This window comes from Lactuca virosa, chromosome 6 (assembly GCF_052849685.1).
Source record: "Lactuca virosa cultivar CGN04683 chromosome 6, Lactuca_virosa_CGN04683_v6, whole genome shotgun sequence".
Classification (NCBI taxonomy): Eukaryota; Viridiplantae; Streptophyta; class Magnoliopsida; order Asterales; family Asteraceae; genus Lactuca; species Lactuca virosa.
This window is the reverse complement of record NC_136431.1, coordinates 155,961,339-155,982,454: the sequence shown is the minus strand read 5'-3', so window position 1 is coordinate 155,982,454 and position 21,116 is coordinate 155,961,339. Positions and strand designations below refer to the sequence as shown.

At 38.7% G+C, this 21,116-nt stretch overlaps 1 protein-coding gene across 1 annotated transcript; it reads right to left on the bottom strand.

The window, feature by feature from the left end:
• Positions 1-866: 866 nt before the first annotated feature.
• On the bottom strand, positions 867-7,119 carry LOC145119706 (ARM repeat superfamily protein). Its single transcript, XM_079055414.1, has 19 exons — positions 6,865-7,119; positions 6,010-6,182; positions 5,774-5,944; positions 5,493-5,678; positions 5,145-5,341; positions 4,987-5,047; positions 4,413-4,487; positions 4,248-4,325; positions 4,065-4,127; positions 3,903-3,986; positions 3,654-3,814; positions 3,494-3,533; positions 3,253-3,396; positions 3,060-3,179; positions 2,747-2,971; positions 1,825-2,659; positions 1,542-1,747; positions 1,310-1,448; positions 867-1,226 (listed from the first exon to the last, which is right to left on the bottom strand). The coding sequence occupies exons 1-19, from the start codon at positions 7,007-7,009 to the stop codon at positions 1,081-1,083; spliced, it is 3,249 nt and encodes a 1,082-aa protein (XP_078911540.1). The 5' UTR covers positions 7,010-7,119; the 3' UTR covers positions 867-1,080.
• Between the last annotated feature and the right edge of the window lie 13,997 nt (positions 7,120-21,116).

Genomic DNA, 21,116 nt, shown 5'->3' with positions numbered 1-21,116 from the left:
AGTGTTGGAGTTAACTACGAGTCTTCAAAGATTGTATTGGATATTGTTTTCAATTTTTTGTATTGTTCCTATATATACTTGTGTAGTTGGTTATTAGGCACAGTCAATACAATAGCAACGAGTATATCCATTTTTTTCTTCTTTTTCATATTATGTATTTAATTTAATGGGTCCAATACGGACTATATATGTCTATCTATGTCTCGAATATGGGTATGAGTGTAATAAGGGCATTATGGTCACTTGAGATGTAACTGGAGAAAGGGAACACTTTTGTGTCTCTTTTAGGCCCAAATGACTTGTACATTTCGTCCATAGATGACTTGTCCATTCCATGTATTTCTCCTCAATGTGTGCATCCCATGGTGTGATTCGTGTGTTCAACTCTCATTCATGATGTAATCAAATGAAAATTGAAATCAAAGGAGAAATAGAAGATCAAGTTTTCTTCTACTTGGATTGAAGATATAATAACTATCTTATGCATTTAATTTGCAAGTTTTGGGGAGGGTTATGCAACGCTGCCTCTCAATATCGTCATTTTAGCAAATAACTTGAGAAAGAACCGTTGAATAGCTAATTAAAAAACTTCTTAAACAAAAATTCCACTTTTCAAATCCTTTAAAAACTGATTCCACAAATGGGTTTTCATTAAATCTTCATGGGTGAAAAAGATTTTTAAGTATTTGTAACAAAACAAAAGCAAAGGGTCTTGCATCCTCACAACAAATCAGCAATAGAGCAGTCGATATATTCTATCCAAATATTGCTATTTATTTAATTTGCAGAATCATGTACCAAACATGGTTTCTTCCAAAGTACATATCACACTCACACACATAAACTTAGTAAAACAACTGCGGACAAAAGATAAAAGTTCAGATACATATGAATATCAACTCATTTATAAAAATATACACATCCACCACTTCAGTCAAACCATTCAAATTCAATAATGACCCACCACCCCATGCATAATGCAACCTACAAATTCTCATATAACTCCACAAAAAGAATCACACCAACTTTCCTCAATTTAAATGCAAAAATACACACCAAAAGAAGCAAAGAAAGATCACCCTATTTGCTAAAAAGCAAACCAGGGAAGGCATCAACAAAGCTTGAAACAACTTGTTGTGGCAAATCCGTTCTTTGCAAAACTATTTCACGATTACTTTCAATCAATGATTTCACAATGCTTAGCGCATCAACCTCATCCAACTCTCCTGCACACAAAAAGCAAGTCACAATCACAATATGTTCCTTTTTTTTACTTAATATGGAAAGAACAACTTAATAATACACATACCCATTTCTATTTCTTGCTCTTCATCTTCCTCCTCTATTTCTTCCAGATTAGTCCCGTTTTCCATCTCAATGGCTGCTTGGGCACACCTCTCCAAAAATTGTTCTTCGGTTTCTTCATGTACAGCATCATCTTCCGAATCCTAATAAACAAAACAAACAAAGATATAATACCAAATCCCATGTTTTTTTTACTTAATACAAAAAAAAGGTCTATGAGAGTCAAAAAGTCAAACCTCATCATCATCATCATCTTCATCATCCTCAGTGTCATCATCAGTGTTGTTCTCATCTTCATTTTCATCATTATCTTCATCCTCCTCTTGAGCTTCTTTCAACCGCACACATGCTTCCATCATTGCCGCCAAGCACTCCGACAACAACCCGCCACCGTCATTCCCCCCAGTAATCATTCGGGTAATCATTTTTGCCAAGGTTAATACTGGAAATTTTATTATTATTATTATTAAATAATGCAGTGAAGAGTTTGAAAGAGGAACTAAAAAAAATATTATTTACCAGTTAACTTGATTTCATTCTCTGTTGTTAATCCATGTTCAAACTCGGTGGAGGAGATGGAGCAAAGAGCCCGGGCCCACATTTTAAACCCTTCATCTTGATCCTTCTCCAATGTATTCTCAACAACATCAGGATAACATGAATAACAGGTACATATAGCAAGCAACAATGGCTTCCAAAGAGGAGAAGGTTTTGATTGTTGTTCTCTAAAACAATCAAATGCTGACTGACAAAAAGCCATGGTCAAATCCCGCATTACAATTTCTTCATCAGAAAAATAAGTTGAAAGATGCAAGAGTATATGAACCGAAGATGCTGCTCGATAGATCACAGATGGATACTGTGAAAAGGCACTGCTTACAAACCTACCAATGTTTTCAATAATGGAAGGTTGACCACCGGTTGACCTGCGAATGAAGTTTGCTACAGTAATACCTCTGTGGAGATGAGCAGCTTCTTTGATGCATTTAAAGATTGATAAATCTTCTTCTTCTTCCCAAGAACTCCAGTTTGAAATTTGGTGGGCCCATGCATGCAAGAGGTTTGTAACTTTTTCATTCTGGATTTCATCGCATTCGTTGAGATTGGACATGATGAATACGAGTAGTGTCGATGAATCGTCCATGCAGCATGACGATGGCGAGGGCGATTCTGTAATTTCATCTTCCATAGGTCTCAGCCAAGCTTGTTGTAGAAGATCTGTAAAAGCTTTGTCAATGGTGGCTCTACCAGAAACCACAACATCACTTTGTGCATCATCCGCCACTCCCCCAGGAAAAGATTCCTCCCAACACTGACCCATTACTGATAGTGCTGCAAAACCTCGTGCAACCACCTATTATATTATAGAACCACAATCAGAAATATTTTTTTGAAAAGTAAAGAAATAGAAATTTATTCAGTAGAAAAAAATTAAACTTACTTGAGGCCAAGGCTCAGGACTAAGAGGAATATGGTTTAGAATATGTTGAGCAAGTAGTGAAATAATATGTGGGATATGAGGTACAACAGCATCACCTCCAGCTTCCACTAAAGTTTTAAGAACTTCAAACATAATGGCACTCTCAGTCTCTTCATCATTACTCTCTCTGATTCTACCAACTACAACTTGAAGAATTGGCAACCACTCGGGTGGAAGGAATTCGTTCTGTAGAGGGCAAAAGCGGAATATAAAAAATTACACATGTTCGAAACCAAAGGGCAAAAGCGGAAGAAAAGAATTTAATTCTACACACCTCGACAAGTTGAGCAATTGCACCAGCAGCAGATACACGTACAGGGTAGCATGAAATATCCTCTGTGTCTTCCATTGTCAGGGCTTTTAACAATGAGGTATACACATCAGAGCTCATCTCCTGAAAATAATAGAGGGCGTTAATGTCTTTTTGCACAGACAAGAGACTAAAGTGAAAAAAAAAAGAAACTCACTTCAGGAATACAGGAAACAAGCTCTCCAAGAATCCAGTTAGCAGAAGCAACCAAATAAGGATCACAGGAAGATGCATTGTATAATGGTAGCACTCTTGAGCGGATTAGTGTAGTTGTATATGCAGGTTTCTGCTCCTTCAGAAACTGAAAGTAAAATGATGATTATTACATTTAATAGTCTTGGAAAAGGTTTTATATCTCACAAATGTAAGAAATTCAACATTTCTGATTGAAATCTTACATCTACAAGGTTGCCATATGCCATCAAAACGCCATAATAGCTGCCAGGAATGAAATAATTACAAAGTTTAAAAAATATATATATAAATAGAAAAGGTGCAAAGGGGACTTTTGAAATTATTTGGAAATTATTGAATCAGAAAAAGAATTTGTTAACTTACTCATTTGTGGTCTTCCTTACTGGTGTATTTGTGTGAGATGGAATAGGGAATTTGGAGAGAAAAGGAAGCACCAATAACTCCCCCATAGAACTGCGACCTTTTTGTTTGTTTTTTTCACCTTTTTTACGTTTAGATGTAAGTGAAGCTGCAACAGGTGGGCCCTACAAACATGATTTAATAAACTTCAAGTACAATGCTATAAAGATTGGATAGGATTCCATAGTTCAATGACTTAAGGATAAAACTGACTTTTGATATTGAAATAACACCAAGTAAGTTCAATGCACTTTTTCTTGGAGTGAATAAGTCCTCCCTCAATCCTGAAATTTCCTCCTGTCAAACAAATTGGGGGACAAGGTGAATCATTGTAGCATAAATAAGTAATTAACACAAAATAGAACAAGTGCATACCAGTTCAGAAGGGAGATTCTTTCTTATGTACTCATCTGAATCTTCCTCCCACTCCGTAATATCCTACTCCAAAAGAAGAAATTAATATTTTGATGCAAATGCATTTTCAATTAACAACCATCATAATACTTATAATAATAATAATAACAACAAACAACAATGATGAAGCAATAACTATCAAACCTTTTCATTCATTACTATTGCTGGAAAAATTGCAGACTCCAGTAAAGATGAAAAGTGTGGTGAAACAAGTCTCCATCCCTGTTTCCAGATGATTATAATTCATTTGTAAGAAGGAATAAAATGAAAACAAATATTAATTGGCTGATGCACTGAATGAAAACTCACTGGGCCTGTTTCTAGAAGTCGAGATATAACATCAAAAGCTAAAGACATAACCCTCTCTCCCAGATTATCCAGCTTCTGTATAAAACACATATTAAATCAACACACTACTATATTAAAGGTTAAAGATAAAGTTAGAAGTAAGTAAAAATAGCATTAAAAGGTCAAACAACAGTTTAATAAAGGCTATGATTTAAAATAACACTTTGATGCCACCCAGTATAAAAAAACATATGTTTTTTTTGCAATGGATTAATGCGAGAAATGGCATCCCACTTAAATTACTTCCTACTACAACATTGTAATTCGAAAAAATCTATGCAATCATAGCAATGTTATTTAAATATAAAGTAATTTTTACTGGTACTGGTAGATTTTTCAAAGCAAAATTTTGTAATACGAAAAAAAAGTAAAAGTAGTTAGTAGACTTACAAAATACAATGCTTTCAAAAGAAAAAAGGTGTAAAGAGAATATTGTAATAGAAATAAATGAATGTAGGATGATATAATAAACAAACAAATAAAAGTAAAATTGCTATTCCTTGCATTTTGCCCTTTTCCAATCAATGGAACTTACACTGAAGTCTGTTTTAAACTTCACTAGTTTCACAGCTGAATTTATGATGTCTGGCATCAGTCTGTAAAAAGAGAATGAACAAAATGAGTAGTGATAGACACGAATTGAAGCTTATCAAACTTGATCCATGTTATTATGTTAATGGCTTAATGCATTACTTATCAGAGAACTTTCTATGTCGGGTTATAAGGGCACAGAAAATAAGCAAACTCCTCTTTCCAGTCTTCAACCTCAGCATATATCCATCCTCAGAAGAATCACAATCTTCAAATTTTAAAGAGTGGAGGATACGAATTAAGTCATGGCAAAGAGAAGGAAGCAGAGGAACCAAAGCAGATGGCATATGCGATCTCACCTACAGAACAATCAAGTTTGTTATTTGAATACAAAGATTTTATAACATTTATAAAATGTAGCAAGTGAATAATTTGCTGTTTTATGATTAATATTCACAACAAGAAAGAAGGGTCATCTCATCTCAATTCTCAAAGAACATTTATACTTACAGCATAATAGATGCACTTGCTCATTATAAGAAGGCTCTTCTCAGCATCCATATTAACTTTATTTTGAACACACAGATCTTCCACGTATAGATGAAATAAAGAAATCAAATGTATGAGAATTTCTTGTGCGATTATCTCTAGCTGTGGTGGAACTGCCTCCTTTGCTATTTTTGGATTCAAAAAGTACTGCCAGAAAGAAAAAAGGTCATACTTTTTAGTGAAAACAAAACCATAAAAGAACTTGAAACACAAATAGTCACTATTAACACTATTTAGATCACCTGAAATGGTCTGATAACTGACTGGAGAACTGTAAGGCTATTGATGGTCTTCCATCTAGAATTCCCACTTCTATTAACCAGGTCACTATCTTGAATTACTGATCTCAGTTGAGGTACAAGTTCATCCCATAAATTTTGCTTCACAAATTCAGCATCAACAATGGGACGAAACTGCAGAAGCATGTGTTAGAAACTGATCAAGTGAAAAGATAATTTATAAGTGTAAGTACACATACTGCTTCAATCAACACTTTCAAGATTGCAGGTTCTGCTTGAAGCAAAGCAAGAACAAGCCTGTCTCTAAACTCCTTGTTGACTCTTGAAGCTGTTTCACCTTGAATCGTATTACGCCTTGTGAAGTTCTTCAGATATGTTGCAGCAGCAATGCTTTGACCTTGATTCTCACCTCCTGCAATCATCATAAAATTCAATAACATATTCCAATTTCATTACAGATTACTACAGCTACATACAATCATTAATTTGTTACCAGAAGATATTTACTAGATGTGTTGACTTTCAAGCATTAAATTTCAAGTTGTAGTGCACTCTAAGGTTTTCTGGTAACAACTCATAACCATATTAAACACTATAACAAGGATTAAAAGTTTCTGTATTTTGAAAGTACAACAAAGAAACAGTAAGTAGATTTTTTCTTGAATAGATGGAATAGAATTTAGAAATTTTCCTTACATATACAAAACTACAGTTAGTTTTGGCTTTGTTGAACATTAAGAATGAGAGTTATAAGATAATCAATGGCGCTTATACCATTTGAGCGCCGATATTTATGCCAGTGATATATTACTTACACAGATTGCGTGAAAATCGGATTTATGGAACTCTAAAATTAGTCCTAACTGCTGTAGAAACTGTCTATTGATCTACGGAAACAATTTGAATATAGATTGATTACGCCGGTTTTGTTTCTATGTGTCAACTTCTTAAAATAAAAACGTATCATAAATGAGCAGAATAACTACACAATTATATCTTATAAGTAGATGTATTAACAGTTTAACTTGCATATACAGCTCAAGCAAAATTAGCTACTCAATCAAAGCAATACGGGACGAGATTGAGAAAATTACCACCGACGGCGATGGAGATCAGAGCAAAGGAGAAATCGGGGTTCGGAGAGAGGCGGTCGAGAGCATCAGATGCAGAACGGCGAACTTCACCGTCGGGGCTGAGGGTGTTGTTGAAAAGCTGGGCTACTTGCGAAGTCAACTCCATGCTGCTCGAATTGATGGACGATGCTACGGCGGAACCCTAGCTCAGGCGCTAGTCCTTTCAATTGTGAGAAATTAGGATAAATGGTGGCGCGAAAATATGCACAATGGCGGGAACCTTTACAGCTTTACCTAATATCTTAATTTTTGTATTGTCGGGCCACAAATAAAATGAGTTTTTTACTAAACAATAGCGATTGAAAAAAAAAATTAAACAATAACGATTGGAAAAAAAATATTTACCAAACGTATTTACTAAAGCATGGTCAAAATAATTTAGACCTTAATTTTATATAAGAAAAAAAAACTTTAAAATATTCTGATTCCAAAAAAATTAAGTTCAATTCTTAATTTTTTTTATCCTTAAAAAAGTTACTATGGTTTCAAAACTTTTAATGAATGATCATTAGCCCTAACTCTTTTAATTTTTTGTTGTTAAGTCAATTAAGATTTAATGTATAATAGTCTTTTCATACCTCAATGACCATTTTTAGGGATTTTAACTTTTTTTTTAGAAAACTTAAAAATAATACCCCTCCCTCCTACCGCCCCCACCCTCTCCCACCTCATCCTCTAGATACATACGGTCACCAGTTAATGATTTATTATTCAAAGTATTCTAATCCTAACATGTGCATGTTATCCATATAAAGGATATAAATGATAATGTAACACGTGGCTATTTGAAGGGCATATCATTATCTTCTATACACCTACTAAGCTATCCTAACAACTTCCTAGAACACCTACAAGAAGAGAATCGGCATAAGCATTTAAAACTAATAGATGAGAATTAGAGATAGCTTCCTAGAATACCTACAAAAAGAGAATCGGCATAAGCATTTAAAACTAATAGATGGGAATTAGAGATATCCAATGCATGTAATCATCATAACCTACCCATCTTTTCATATACCAAAGCATTCCCTATGAAGCAAAATAAATTTTAATCAATTTTAGTAAATAACTACAATAAATGCTAAGTAATTACAACACTAACCCACCGATTACTTCACCCCCTTAAACCCTATATAATAGGCGCCTCTTTCCCCCTCCCATCCACACCCTTATTCGGTAATTCAATCAGGTGATTACATCAACATGAAATCTGAAGACATGGAGAAGGTGCTCAACACCCTCATTCAGCAACTCAATAAGACGATGGAATCTGTAACATCCATAAAAAGTCATGCCAAATTTGAGCTTTTAAAAATATTTCAAAACCATTAGATCATTACAACTTGTTTTCAAAATGTCTAATATCAGAGTTTTTCCAGAAACATAAACAAAACATGAGGAGTTATACGATCACGCCGTCGCCTTGTCGCGATCCCCTGATGTACCTGAAACAATAACTGAAACTGTAAGCCCGAGGCTTAGTGAGTTCCCCCAAAATACTGATGCACTGCACACAACACATATACAAATAACAACATGCACTGGGTCCACAGCATTACCGTCTAGTTTACCCCCTGGGCCCACAGTGTGAGTCTGGATTGCCTTCCGGGCCCACAGCTCACATCTGGATTGCCACCGAGCCCACAGTACGAGTCTCCCTCACCTCGTATCTGGAATGCTCCCGAGCCCACAGTACGAGTCTGGCATGCCCCACCTGGCCCTCAGCTCGTATCTGGAATGCTCCCGGGTTTGTTGGTTACCGCACGGAGCAGTATCACCTCAACCCACCCCACGTAATATGTTGACATATAACACAACTAATGCACATACAAATAATCACATAATAACACAGGTAGTCCTACAGGTCTACCTAACTGGCATAGCAACTAGCATGCAACATTAGCTCATACTCAACATACTACCAACTGCTAGGATATCATATCCAACGGGCCAGCCTTGGTGCCTTAGACCCCTTAGTATAGTGAGGATAACTCACCTCGCTAGTAGTGCTGAAATACTGAAACTCTCTGACCGTTTGTCTCACCGGGAATACCGAACTGTCACATAACAATAAATACTAGGTTAATACCCAACATTACTCCCTTAACCAAGTGTCCTCATAACTCATTAAGTCAATTCCCTTTTGTTGGGCCAAAACCCCATCCAAGTCCTTAACTTGAAAGTCCATATACATAAGTCCACTATTGGCCCAATTTACTAAATTGGGCCCAACCTCCTTATTGGGCCTAACCCCATGATCCACTATCACAACCTGGCCCAAAATATCTTATTTACAGAGTCCATCAAAGGCCCAATCCCATTTAGTCCATAAACAGCCCAAAACCCGAAGCCCATTTGTCGAAATCCCAAAAGAGGGTGTACCTCTCTGGGTACGCGGGGCGTACTCGTCCAACGTTGACCACCATCAGGGTGGTTGACCCAGTACGCTGGGCGTACTGGATTTACGCTGGGCGTACTGGACAGTTTGCCAAAACCTTGTTAAGTGCTTAATGGCTTAAGCACTTAAGCCCAAACTTCAGATACAGATACCTAACATGCCTAGGATCCATAAAGTCGTGAACTTTATCATTTTGGACGTCTATAAAGTTCTAAGTGCTTGGTCTTAATCCATTAAGACCTTATCCTTCCATACATGGGACACCTTCAGCTAATGGGACTTCATTTTTATCACTTAAGGTCCCTTATAGAGTCCAGAAGGACAGTTCTTTACATCCAAAACACAACATGCACCACCTTGTGGTTTTTGGGACAAGAAATGGGTCTTTTAAGGAAAAATAGAGAGATCTAATCATATAAGCATAAATTTTGGAACTTTATACCTTCTGTAGCTTTTTGTGCACGAGCTAACTTCAGATTTACAAGCCTAGTGTCTTCCTTCAACTATTTGATGCAATGGTTTCCTCTTAAAGCACTCAAGAACACACCAAATGAGCTTAAACACACTAAGGGGAGGGTAGGGTTTGAGAGAGACGAGTTTGATATGTGGAGGCTGAGGTAAGAGAGGTGTTGGTGCACATTATGTTGCTTATATAGGCCCCAAACCCTAAATGTTAGGGTTTCTCCTGACGTTAGTACGCCCAGCGTACTAAGGCGGACCTTAATACGCTTAGCGTACTCCTATGTATGCGCAACGTACCCCCTTTTTGGCCCAAATTTGCAAACTTATACCTCAAACTTGTCTTGGCTCTCTATTCCAAAACCCAAGGGCTATAATCGACAAGGTAATGATAAAATAGGGTTCGGAAATACCTGCAAAATCTCGGGATGTTACAATTCTCCCCCACTTGACTTAGACTTCGTCCTCGAAGTCTGCCGCGACAAATAGACCCGGGTAATGCTCCCGCATCTCGGACTCGGGCTCCCACGTCCACTCGGACCCCCTTCGATGCTCCCACTGTACCTTCACTAAAGGTATCTCCTTGTTCCTTAGAACCTTCTTCTTCCTCTCTAAAATAGCCACATGCCTCTCCACGTAATTCAGACGCCCATCGACCTGAATATCATCCAATGACACCACTGCCTCCTGATCCATAATGCACTTTCGCAATTGCGAAACGTGGAAAGTGCTGTGGATCCGACTAAGCTCCTCTGGTAGCTCTAGCCTGTATGCCACCTTGCCAACCCTGGCAACAATCCTGAACGGTCCAATATAGCGGGGACCCAATTTCCCCCTCTTCCTGAAGCGGATCACACCCTTCCAGGGTGAGACCTTCAGGAGTACCAAATCACCCACCTGGAACTCTAACTCAGATCGACGTTTGTCGGCGTAACTTTTCTGCCGACTCTGAGCAGTCTGCGGCCGCTGTCTAATCTTCTGAATCTTCTTGGTAGTCTGCAAGACTACCTCCGTCCGTCCCATCACCCTGTGTCTGACCTCACCCCAACAAACCGGGGTGCGGTATCTCCGCCCATACAACAGCTCAAAAGGCGGGGCGCCAATGCTAGAATGATAATTGTTGTTGTAGGCGAACTCTGCAAGGGGTAGGTGGGAATCCCAGCTTCCACCGAAGTCAATGACACACGCCCTCAACATATCTTCGAGGGTCTGAATGGCCCGCTCACTCTGACCGTCGGTCTGTGGATGAAAGGTTGTGCTAAAGTGCAGCCGCATGCCTAGTTCCTCGTGGAACTTCTGCCAGAAACGGGAGGTAAATCTAACATCTCGATCGGAGACAATGGAGACTGGAACTCCGGGGCGAGCCACGATCTCGCGAACATACATGGCGGCCAACTTCTCGGCCGATGAACTCTCCCGTATGGCCAAGAAATAGGCACTCTTGGTCAATCGATCCACGATGACCCATATGGCATCAAACCCCTTCGTCGTCCTCGGCAGCTTGGTAATGAAATCCATCGTGATCTGTTCCCATTTCTACATGGGAATCTCCAGGGGCTGTAGTTTGCCATGCGGCCTCTGATTCTCGGCTTTGACCATCCTACAGGTCAAGCACCTCTCGACATACCAAGCGATTTCTTGCTTCATGCACGACCACCAGTAACTCAAACTCAAGTCCCGGTACATCTTGGTGGCCCCCGGATGAATAGAGAAGTGAGACTTATGAGCCTCCTCCATGACTGTCTGTCTGACCCCACCAGACATCGGAACCCATACCCGACCGCATCGGGTCAATAATCCTCGGCTATCCTGCACAAACCGGGTGTTCTCACCCCTGATCCTCTCCAGCTTCCAATTCTCTGGTCGCATGCCCTCAACCTGAGCATCTCTGATCAAACTCACCAGCGGAGAATCCACCGATATCCTCATACATATCACTGGGGTGGAAGACCCAGCTGACTTGCGGCTCAAGGCGTCCGCCACCACATTCGCTTTACCGGGGTGGTAAAGGATCTCAAAATCGTAGTCCTTGACTACATCCAACCACCTGCGCTGCCTCATATTTGTTGGATTAATGTCTAAGTCCATAACTATATTTGGTATGTACTTGACCCGACCCGGCATGGTCCATTTGGGTTGCACTTCACCGACACAATTTATATGGATAGTCTTTTGAGAATAGTATATTTATGATTTATATTAATATATTATAAGTTCTAATATATTAATATATAATCATATTATTTAATTAGTATTGATCAAGAATTAATTTATAATTGATTAAGTGATCAAAAGGAACTAATTAAATATGGACTCTTAGATATATATATGTGTAGTGGGCCAAGTTCATTTAGGTTGGGCTAAGTCTTCATGGATAGTCCATGGAGCTTTAACCCATGGATCCTAGAAAATGAAAGGTCATGGGTATTAGGGTTTAACCCTAATCCTCCACACTATATAAAGGGTCTTATGGTTCATGAAATTATGCTAGTGGCTAGTGTGGATACACTAAAGAGGGCAATAACCGATTTCATAGTGTGAGCCAAGTATCCATATTCTCTAAAGGTTTTCCAAGGTGTTTTGGTGATTTGTGATTCCACTTGAGGCTTCCACACTATTGGGGCTAAGCTCTTAAAGCTTGAAGACATCAAGCTACATCAAAAGGTATGTCATCTAACTAGAACTTTGTAGTATAGGTGCTTCATAAAATGCTAGTTAGGATGAAACCTTGGAATATTTAATATTTGCATGTATAATAGAGAAAACATAGATCCAAGGTTTATAGGGTTGCATGTACACCATAGGAGTGTTAGAATGCTCAAAATCCAACAGTGGTATCAGAGCCATGGGTTGTTTTCTGTTATATTGATGCAAATGTTTTATTTTCAAAGTTGAAAAAAAAGGAAAAAAAAAACATGACGTTTGTCAAATTTTTAGATAATTACTTGTTTTTGTGAAAAACTAATTATTTGTAAAATTTGAATCATTTGCTATATGAGTTGAATTAGGTCAAATTTAGTAAAAGATAAAATGATATGATTATTTTATTAGTTTTAAAAGTTTGATCTAAAGAGTTTTTTGAAACCTCCATAAGTTATGGATATGAAAAGGTTTTTAAAAAAATTGATTCAAAGTTTTTTATGGAGTTACAAAACTTAGTCTTAATGTTTTAAAGAATTCCATAACTTGTTCTTAAGTTATGGAACATGAAAAGTTTCATCATAAAACAAGTATTTAACTCCATAAGTTATGGAATCCAAAAGTTTTCAAGAGTTACAAAACTTGCCCTCAAGTTTTGGAATTTGGAAAAAGTTTTTTTATGATAAAAAAAAAAAGAATTGAATTCTAAAACTCTTGGGTTCATAACTTAAACAATTAATTAAATGGTTTTAATTTTGAATTTAATAATTGAAATTATCATGTTTTTATTGAATAATTCAATTAACTCTTATGGACTTTATTAATAGATAATTAAAGTGTTTAATTAAAAGAGAATTAATAATTCCATAATGACATGGTTTAAGTTTAATTAAATTAAGAGTATAGTTTAATTAATAGATTAAACCACCAAGTATTTTAAATGTCTAAAATACACCCTTATACTATTATAATATTAAAAGTTTAATATATTATATGTATAAGAGCAAGTCGTCTTACCATTAGTAGGCCTCATTCACGAAGCCGGTCTATAAGGGGGGTATAAGGTTGTTGCCTATAAAATGGCAGCTTAATGGGTGTCCACTCTCACCCACCGCTTCCTTGACTCGTGGAGGGTCGTTAGCCGAACAGGTAGGACAAGGACTATAATTTTCCCTTCATTAAAAGTATTAATGATAAATACTAAGTAACTAAATCTTTTATAAATTCCCAATCTTAGTTACTTAGGAAAATGTGAATAAGGTGCTAATCCATGAAATTACACTTTGCACTTTGTTTAAGCTGTTAGTGGAGCGTGTGTGGTTAACCGGCACACTAACCTGGACTTAACAAGGTAGGCAAAGGGTAACTTAATGTTTATCATAGTATCGTTGGAGCGTGTGTGGTTAACCGGCACATCGATTGAGGGGTAAATATTAAGGGTACCAAGTATATTTGCATGGTTACTTCACACCTTGTTTTGTGATCCTCGGCATCCCAGTCACAAAACCTGAAGGGCACACTCGAGATTGAAACATGCCATTGAAAAGTTCAATGAATCTCAAAAGAATCTAGGAGTTTCAAAACCAATTAAAACCTAATAATACATTTCGTTTATCTTGGTGGAAATTGGTGAATCGTCATTCACCTACCTTCAAATATTTTATAGCTTGGATTATGGCATCCCTCTTCCAAGTTATAAAATAGTTTGTTGGGTCCTAGCCTTAATATATCATATTGGGTGTTATATTAAGGACTTAAATCAACTTTACGTGAATTTCTCTCATTGTTGATGTCTGGTTTAGACAACAATGATCTTCCCAAACCAAGCTTTCCTAATGAATATGACTTCCCGAGTTTGGCTCATGGAAGTCATACTTCTCTTCCTCCACCTCCTCCAATTATTCTCCCTAACCACAAGTTCAAGGTCACTCAAGCCCTAATGGCAAGCAAGGTCTGTGTGATCACATCTTAGAGATGAAGTCACATATTGACAAGCCGGGAGAGTTGGGTGTCAAAGTCTTGAGAAAGTTGGATGTTCAATCACTTTCTAAGTCACATAGTGAGTTCCTTTGGGACTACTATGAAACAGACTATGACATGAACCTTAATGATCATATCTATTTGCTTGGTGCTGCTGAATCAGCAATGATTTGGAACGATAGTGAAGCAAATTTGATTAGAAGATCAACTTCCCAAAAACTTTATGGACAGTGACAATGGTGACACTGGAAATCCAGAAAAAGCATTCTCTTCCCAATGGAAAGGGATTGGCCATAGTCAACCCGGTTGACCAAATGGTAAAGAGAAAGGCTAAGTCTGAGATAGTCCCATTACCAAAGGGTCCATATGTTTATTTTGCCAAAGGAAGGGGCGTTGATTGCAAAGCTGCCAAATTTACCTAAGGATGTTAAAGTCAATAAGTTTGACTCTACATCAGGTAGAGCCCATTATCTGACTCTGTTAAGTTCTATTCTGAGATCCTCATTACATGATGTGACTGGGTCACATGTTAATGTTTTAAGAATCAAATAATAGAGAGAAATCTTAAAGGAAGTATATGTTGATTCTGATCGCGAAGGTGGATTTCGATCGCATCATAATTTTGAGCAGTTGCTTAAGAAGTTATGAAATATTGCTAAGGAATAGATAACAACAATTTTCCATGTGGATTGTAAGGATAAGTTTTTCCGCTAAGTTTTAAAATAAAAGAAAATTGTTTAATTTTGTTTATTTGAAGTATCCTTACAATGACATTTGTGGAAAATTGTTGCTTATATGATTCCACTGACAGCAATATTGGAAAATGGATTTGATTCTTTCATCTGTGGTAGTGTCTAAATTTACCAAATCAGGAAAGTTCCTCATCACCCAAGTTTCAATTGGACCGAAACTTGGAATCATGCAAGTTGAATAGTATGATGAATGAGAACTTTCAAGCATTGGAAAATCAAGACTAATTACGTGTTCACATGGATGTGTGAGTAAAGTGAAGGACTAAAGGGATCGACTACTCATTCTTGTGCACTGGTCATGTCCACCACAAAGCTCGTTAAGACTATTTGATTTACTAAAGTTTAGTAAATATGGTTATACTTACAAGTTTAAGTATAATTCTGAAACATTGGAAAAGTCTCAATGTATGGCAGAACGAATGGGAAGAATCAAATTAGGCAGAAAGATAAAAGTTTCTCAAATCTGAAAAGATGGGAGAGTACTTTAGTATCATGTTTGTGATCATCTTAATGATTTAGAAATCATATCACAATTAGTCCTCTAAAGGTCATCTTAGTGCATTATTATGACTAAGAAGAGGAGTCATGAATTGTTGAAATGGTTAGATCAGGAAGATGAGTCATACTTCGTTCCAAAACAATTCTTAGAGTCATACTCCAAGATTGTAACTTGAGTGACATATCTTAAAGAAAGGTTTAAAACACTTATCAAATGTAAGAGTAAAAGTGTCATACTCTTGTACATTTGAAATTGGTAAGTTATGATGTTTTGGATAAAACAAAGACCAACTAAGGCCAATTGTGTGAAGTGTTTGTCTTGATAAAGAATCCGCACTGTCTCTTGAATATTTGGCAAGATAGTCTTATATGTCAGGAGGATAGTGGGAGTCTTAAAGATCCTAAAAAGAATTTCAAGAACTAATCAAGAATAAAACCTGAGGTTCTTCACTAGCACACGACTTGAGGTTTATAACCTATCGTGTTGACATATTCTGTGCCCATTCCAGTTAAAGTTGGCTTTGCGTAGGAGTTCTGAAAGTTCTCAATTGGTTGCATAACAACTTGGAAGCAATGGCAGTCCCTGTACTGCCAGGTGGCAAGAAGTTAAGATTGCATAAGTTCAGTCCATATGAGTTTGGATTTGTCATTATCCTTGTCTTGTGACTATGGTTTTGACGATTCACATGGATAAGAACACATACACCATAAAATCTAAGGGTCATAAGGTTTCTCTTCGATTCATGAAAATGATGGTGAGGAAACACTTCCACCAAGTAGATTTGAAGCAGATGGCAAAAGGTCTAAACAATTGAGACTATGATTACGGCATCCCTTTTCATAGTTCTGAAATTGTTTAGACACACATGCATGCTATCTAAGGAAAGGTGTATGATTTTGATAAAGTTTTATCAAAGCATCTCGTATCAGAAATCTGAACTTTGGTAAGAAAGTCAATAAAGTATTGATTTCTAGAAGTCCAGCTGATTTCTGAGTACATGTCAAAGCTAGTGGGAGCATAAGTGTTATGCTAATAATCATCATGTTAGTGGGAGCATGATAATTATTGTTAGTGTTTCAAGTTAGCAATGTTAATTATAGAAAACAAAAGTTTCAATTCGTGAGGCTGCAGGGATTGAAAAAGTTGTTTTGCTATAATTAAGGGAGAGGATATACTTCATTTCAGTTCTAAAGGCTTAGATTGAGACCTTAATCATCTTTAGTCAAGAATATATATATGAATTTCATGTTGGATTGGTTCAACTTAAGGAAATTCTATATATTGCGTTCTCAAAATTCGATTATGATTACAGCATCCCTCTTCATAGTCAAATTTTGAAAACATGGCAAATAAAAATATTATAGCAAAAGACTGGTCTAGAATCATGTCTTTATGTGAGACATCATGAATCGTGTACCATTTGCTGTGGGTACATGATCGATTGCATGTGCTATAATATTTGTCATTTCTAAATTTTTTCAAATGCCCAGAGGCATTAAGAAGGGAAAAGGTCTAGAATTGGATATGACTAAAATGATTAAGCAATTGTCGAGGACAATCTGAGGTTTACCAAAGATTGGTTGCTCAGGGACAGTTGGAAGTATAGTGCTAATTTTGGAAGGACCATATTGACATATTCTGAAAAGAGGCATCTCTTATTCAGAAGTGATAGTCAAAATGAGAATATGGAGTTGTCTCCATAGGTGGAAGTTATCTGTGTAAGATTAGAAAACTTAATGCAAGAAGCATGTACAAAGCAATGTACTTTGAATATGAGACTTAGTTTCCATGGAGTTGATCTCCATTGGAATACCTTATAATGACTGTTGACAAGTCTTTGTGACTTTGTACATATTCATTACAGGAGGGTCAGTGCATATAAGTTTAAAATCTAAACTCGCCTACCATTGGAATACCTTATAATGACTGTTGACAAGTCTTTGTGACTTTGTACATGTTCGTTAGCGATAGAGACTCGCAACGGACACTCTAACTCGCCTACTGGCACACTGAACCCCCTACTAAAAGTCTGAGATACGAAAGACCGACTCGCCCCGAGTCAAATAAAACCAATGCAGGCAAGGAGTTCACTAAAAACGTACCTAAACACAGGTACAACAGATAACCATAGAACAAATATAATAAATGAGATAAAGGATAGAAACATACCAGCAACCACATCCGGAGCTGCGCTGGCCTCCTCGGCTGTAAGCTGGAAGGCACGCCCCTGAGCCTTCGAAGGCTCTGCTCTACCTGGCCTCCCATTCGTAATCCTCGATGCAGCTGGAGCGGGAGCATGTGCCGGCAAGCAACGGACAGTTGGCCTTCATGTGGCCAACCTGATCACAATGATAACATAACCTCATACTCGAAACTGTGGCGGGCTGGTGACAATCCTTCGCATAATGCCCCTCCTTGCCACACCTGTGGCACCCGCTACCAGCTCGACAAACCCCAGAATGACCCTTGCCGCACTTTCCACAAGTGCGACTCTGCTGACCCCCGGTTCTAGAATCAGCGTTCTTGGACCGCTTAGGCATCGGCTGCAATTGCGTCGGGGCCTGCCGCTTCTCCCTCAACTGCAGCTCAATCTCCAACTCACGCCGCCTAGCGGCCTCCTGCAACTCCAACAGAGTATTACATCGCTGTGTGGCAACAAACTGACGAATATCAATCTTGAGCATGCTCAGATAACGTGTCATCTGAGCCTGCTCGGAAGCAAACTCCGGGCAGAACATTGCCCTCTCAGTGAACATGCGGGTGATCTCCGTCACCGACTCCCCATCCTGTTTCAAACTCAAAAACTCCTGAGCCAACCGTTCCCGTTCAACCCGAGAAATGTATCGAGTGCGGAACATATCCCTGAAATGATCCCAAGTAACAGCAGCTCTCTGATCATCAGTGTACGACCCTGTCGTCAATCTCCACCAGTCCTTGTCCCCGAGCCTCAGCAGGTTCAAGGCACATCTGACCCTCTGGTCAGTGGGACACGAGCAAGTAAAGAAGCATCCCTCCACATCAGAAATCCACCTCATGGCTTTGATGGGATCCTGAGTCCCATCAAAAGTAGGGGGCTTTGTGTTATCGAAGTCCCTGTACTGGAAAGCCCGACTGGCTCCTCCTCCTCCTCCTGCACCTGTTACAGCCGTTGTAGCTGCTGCGACAGCCGTCTCAGCAAGGGCTGCATATTTTTCATCGAAGTACTCCCTCATAGCGGACTTGATAGTCCCGAACAACTCCTGAACCTGACCCCAGACAATCTCTTCCACCTCCTCGCGGATGATCTCCCTGACACGATCCTCTGTCAACACTGCTGGCCCATCCTGGCCAATAACCTCAGGCTCTATCGGAGCGCCCTGATTACCCTGACCTGATCCCGACCTGAATCCAGTCACAAAACGCCTCGTAACCACCATACTGAAAAATATAACAAGAAGATATCAGAAAATCCGCATAAATAACGGAGAACCAACTCCTGACTAAACCATAGGGGTTGTGACTTCCTTGCTACGCGTATGGGTCCTGTGCTTTCAGTAGTACGGGCCCATACTACCTTCCACACCTACCCATATTTGTCTCAAGTATCACCACAACACCCTATCCATATATATACATAGTGAGCACTCAATCCTCACCCCTAGAGGAGTGCTAAATATCTCATAACTGGCCTCCCGACCTCGCACGACCCACCCAATTTTGAAACTTCCACCAACCCTGCAGCACTAGTGTATGCTAATCATACATAACGCTGGACCCTATAGACTTTCGAATACCTGATCCTACCCCTAAGCCCTTCATCAAACAATAACAGGAAATAAGGCTAAACCAAACATTCTCAGGCTATAAGATCTTAGTTATGTATGACCGTGATGCATACACTAAGCAACTACAGTATGATGTCAATTCCATATAGAGAAAACCCTAGGCTAGCAGGCATCATGTAGTCAGGTAATTCTATCATGCAATTCCTGAGATCCCTAGCCTAGTATTAGCATGTTGTTCTAACATATCGAAATATCAAATAACTGCATGGTATTTTGGGATCTACTTACTGGCTCCGGCTGATCGTACACCTTGCATCCTCCTTTGATATTTTGAAAACCTTTTTAAAATCATTTTGAAAATCTTTTCCTTGGTTTGAGACTGGATTCACACAAGCGTTCCTCCAATTCACTCAAACCAAGGCTCTGATACCAACTTGTAACATCCATAAAAAATCATGACAAATTTGAGCTTTTAAAAGTATTTCAAAACCATTAAATCATTACAACTTGTTTTCAAAATGTCTAATATCAGAGTTTTCCCAAAAACATAAACAAAACATGAGGAGATGTACGATCACGCCTTCGCCTTGTCGCGATCCCCTGATGCACCTCAAACAATAACTGAAACTGTAAGCTCGAGGCTTAGTGAGTTCCCCCAAAATACCGATGCACTGCACACAACACATATACAAATAACAACATGCACTGGGTCTACAACATTACCATCTGGTTTACCCCTGGGCCCACAGTGTGAGTCTGGATTGCCTTTTGGGCCCACAGCTCACATCTGGATTGGCACCGAGCCCACAGTACGAGTCTGGCATGCCCCACCTGGCCCTTAGCTCGTATTTGGAATGCTCCCGGGTTTGTTGGTTACCGCACGGAGCAGTATCACCTCAACCCACCCCACGTAATATGTCGAGATATAACACAACTAATGCACATACAGATAATCATATAATAACACAAGTAGTCCTACAGGTCTACCTAACTGGCATAGCAACTAGCATGCAACACTAACTCATACTCAACATACTACCAACTGCTAGGATATCATATCCAAAGGGCCGGCCTTGGTGCCTTAGACCCCTTAGTATAGTGAGGATAACTCACCTTGCTAGTAGTGCTGAAATACTGAAACTATCTGACCGTTTGTCTCACCGGGAATCCCAAACTGTCACATAACAATAAATACTAGGTTAATACCCAACATTACTCCCTTAACCAAGTGTCCTCGTAACTCATTAAGTCCATTCCCTTTTGTTGGGCCAAAACCCCACCCAAGTCCTTAACTTGAAAGTCCATATACATAAGTCCACTATTGGCCCAATTTACTAAATTGGGCCCAACCTCCTTCTAGGCCTAACCCCATGATCCACTATCACAACCTGGCCCAAAATATCTTATTTACAGAGTCCAGCAAAGGCCCAATCCCATCTAGTCCATAAACAGCCCAAACCCGAAGCCCATTTGTTGAAAGCCCAAAAGAGGGCGTACGCGGGGCGTACTCGTCCAACGTTGACCACCATCGGGGTGGTTGACCCAGTACGCTGGGCGTACTGGATTTACGCTGGGCGTACTGGATAGTTTGCCAAAACCTTGTTGAGTTCTTAATGGCTTAAGCACTTAAGCCTAAACTTCAGATACAGATACCTAACATGCCTAGGATCCATAAAGTCGTGAACTTTATCATTTTGGACGTCTATAAAGTTCTAAGTGCT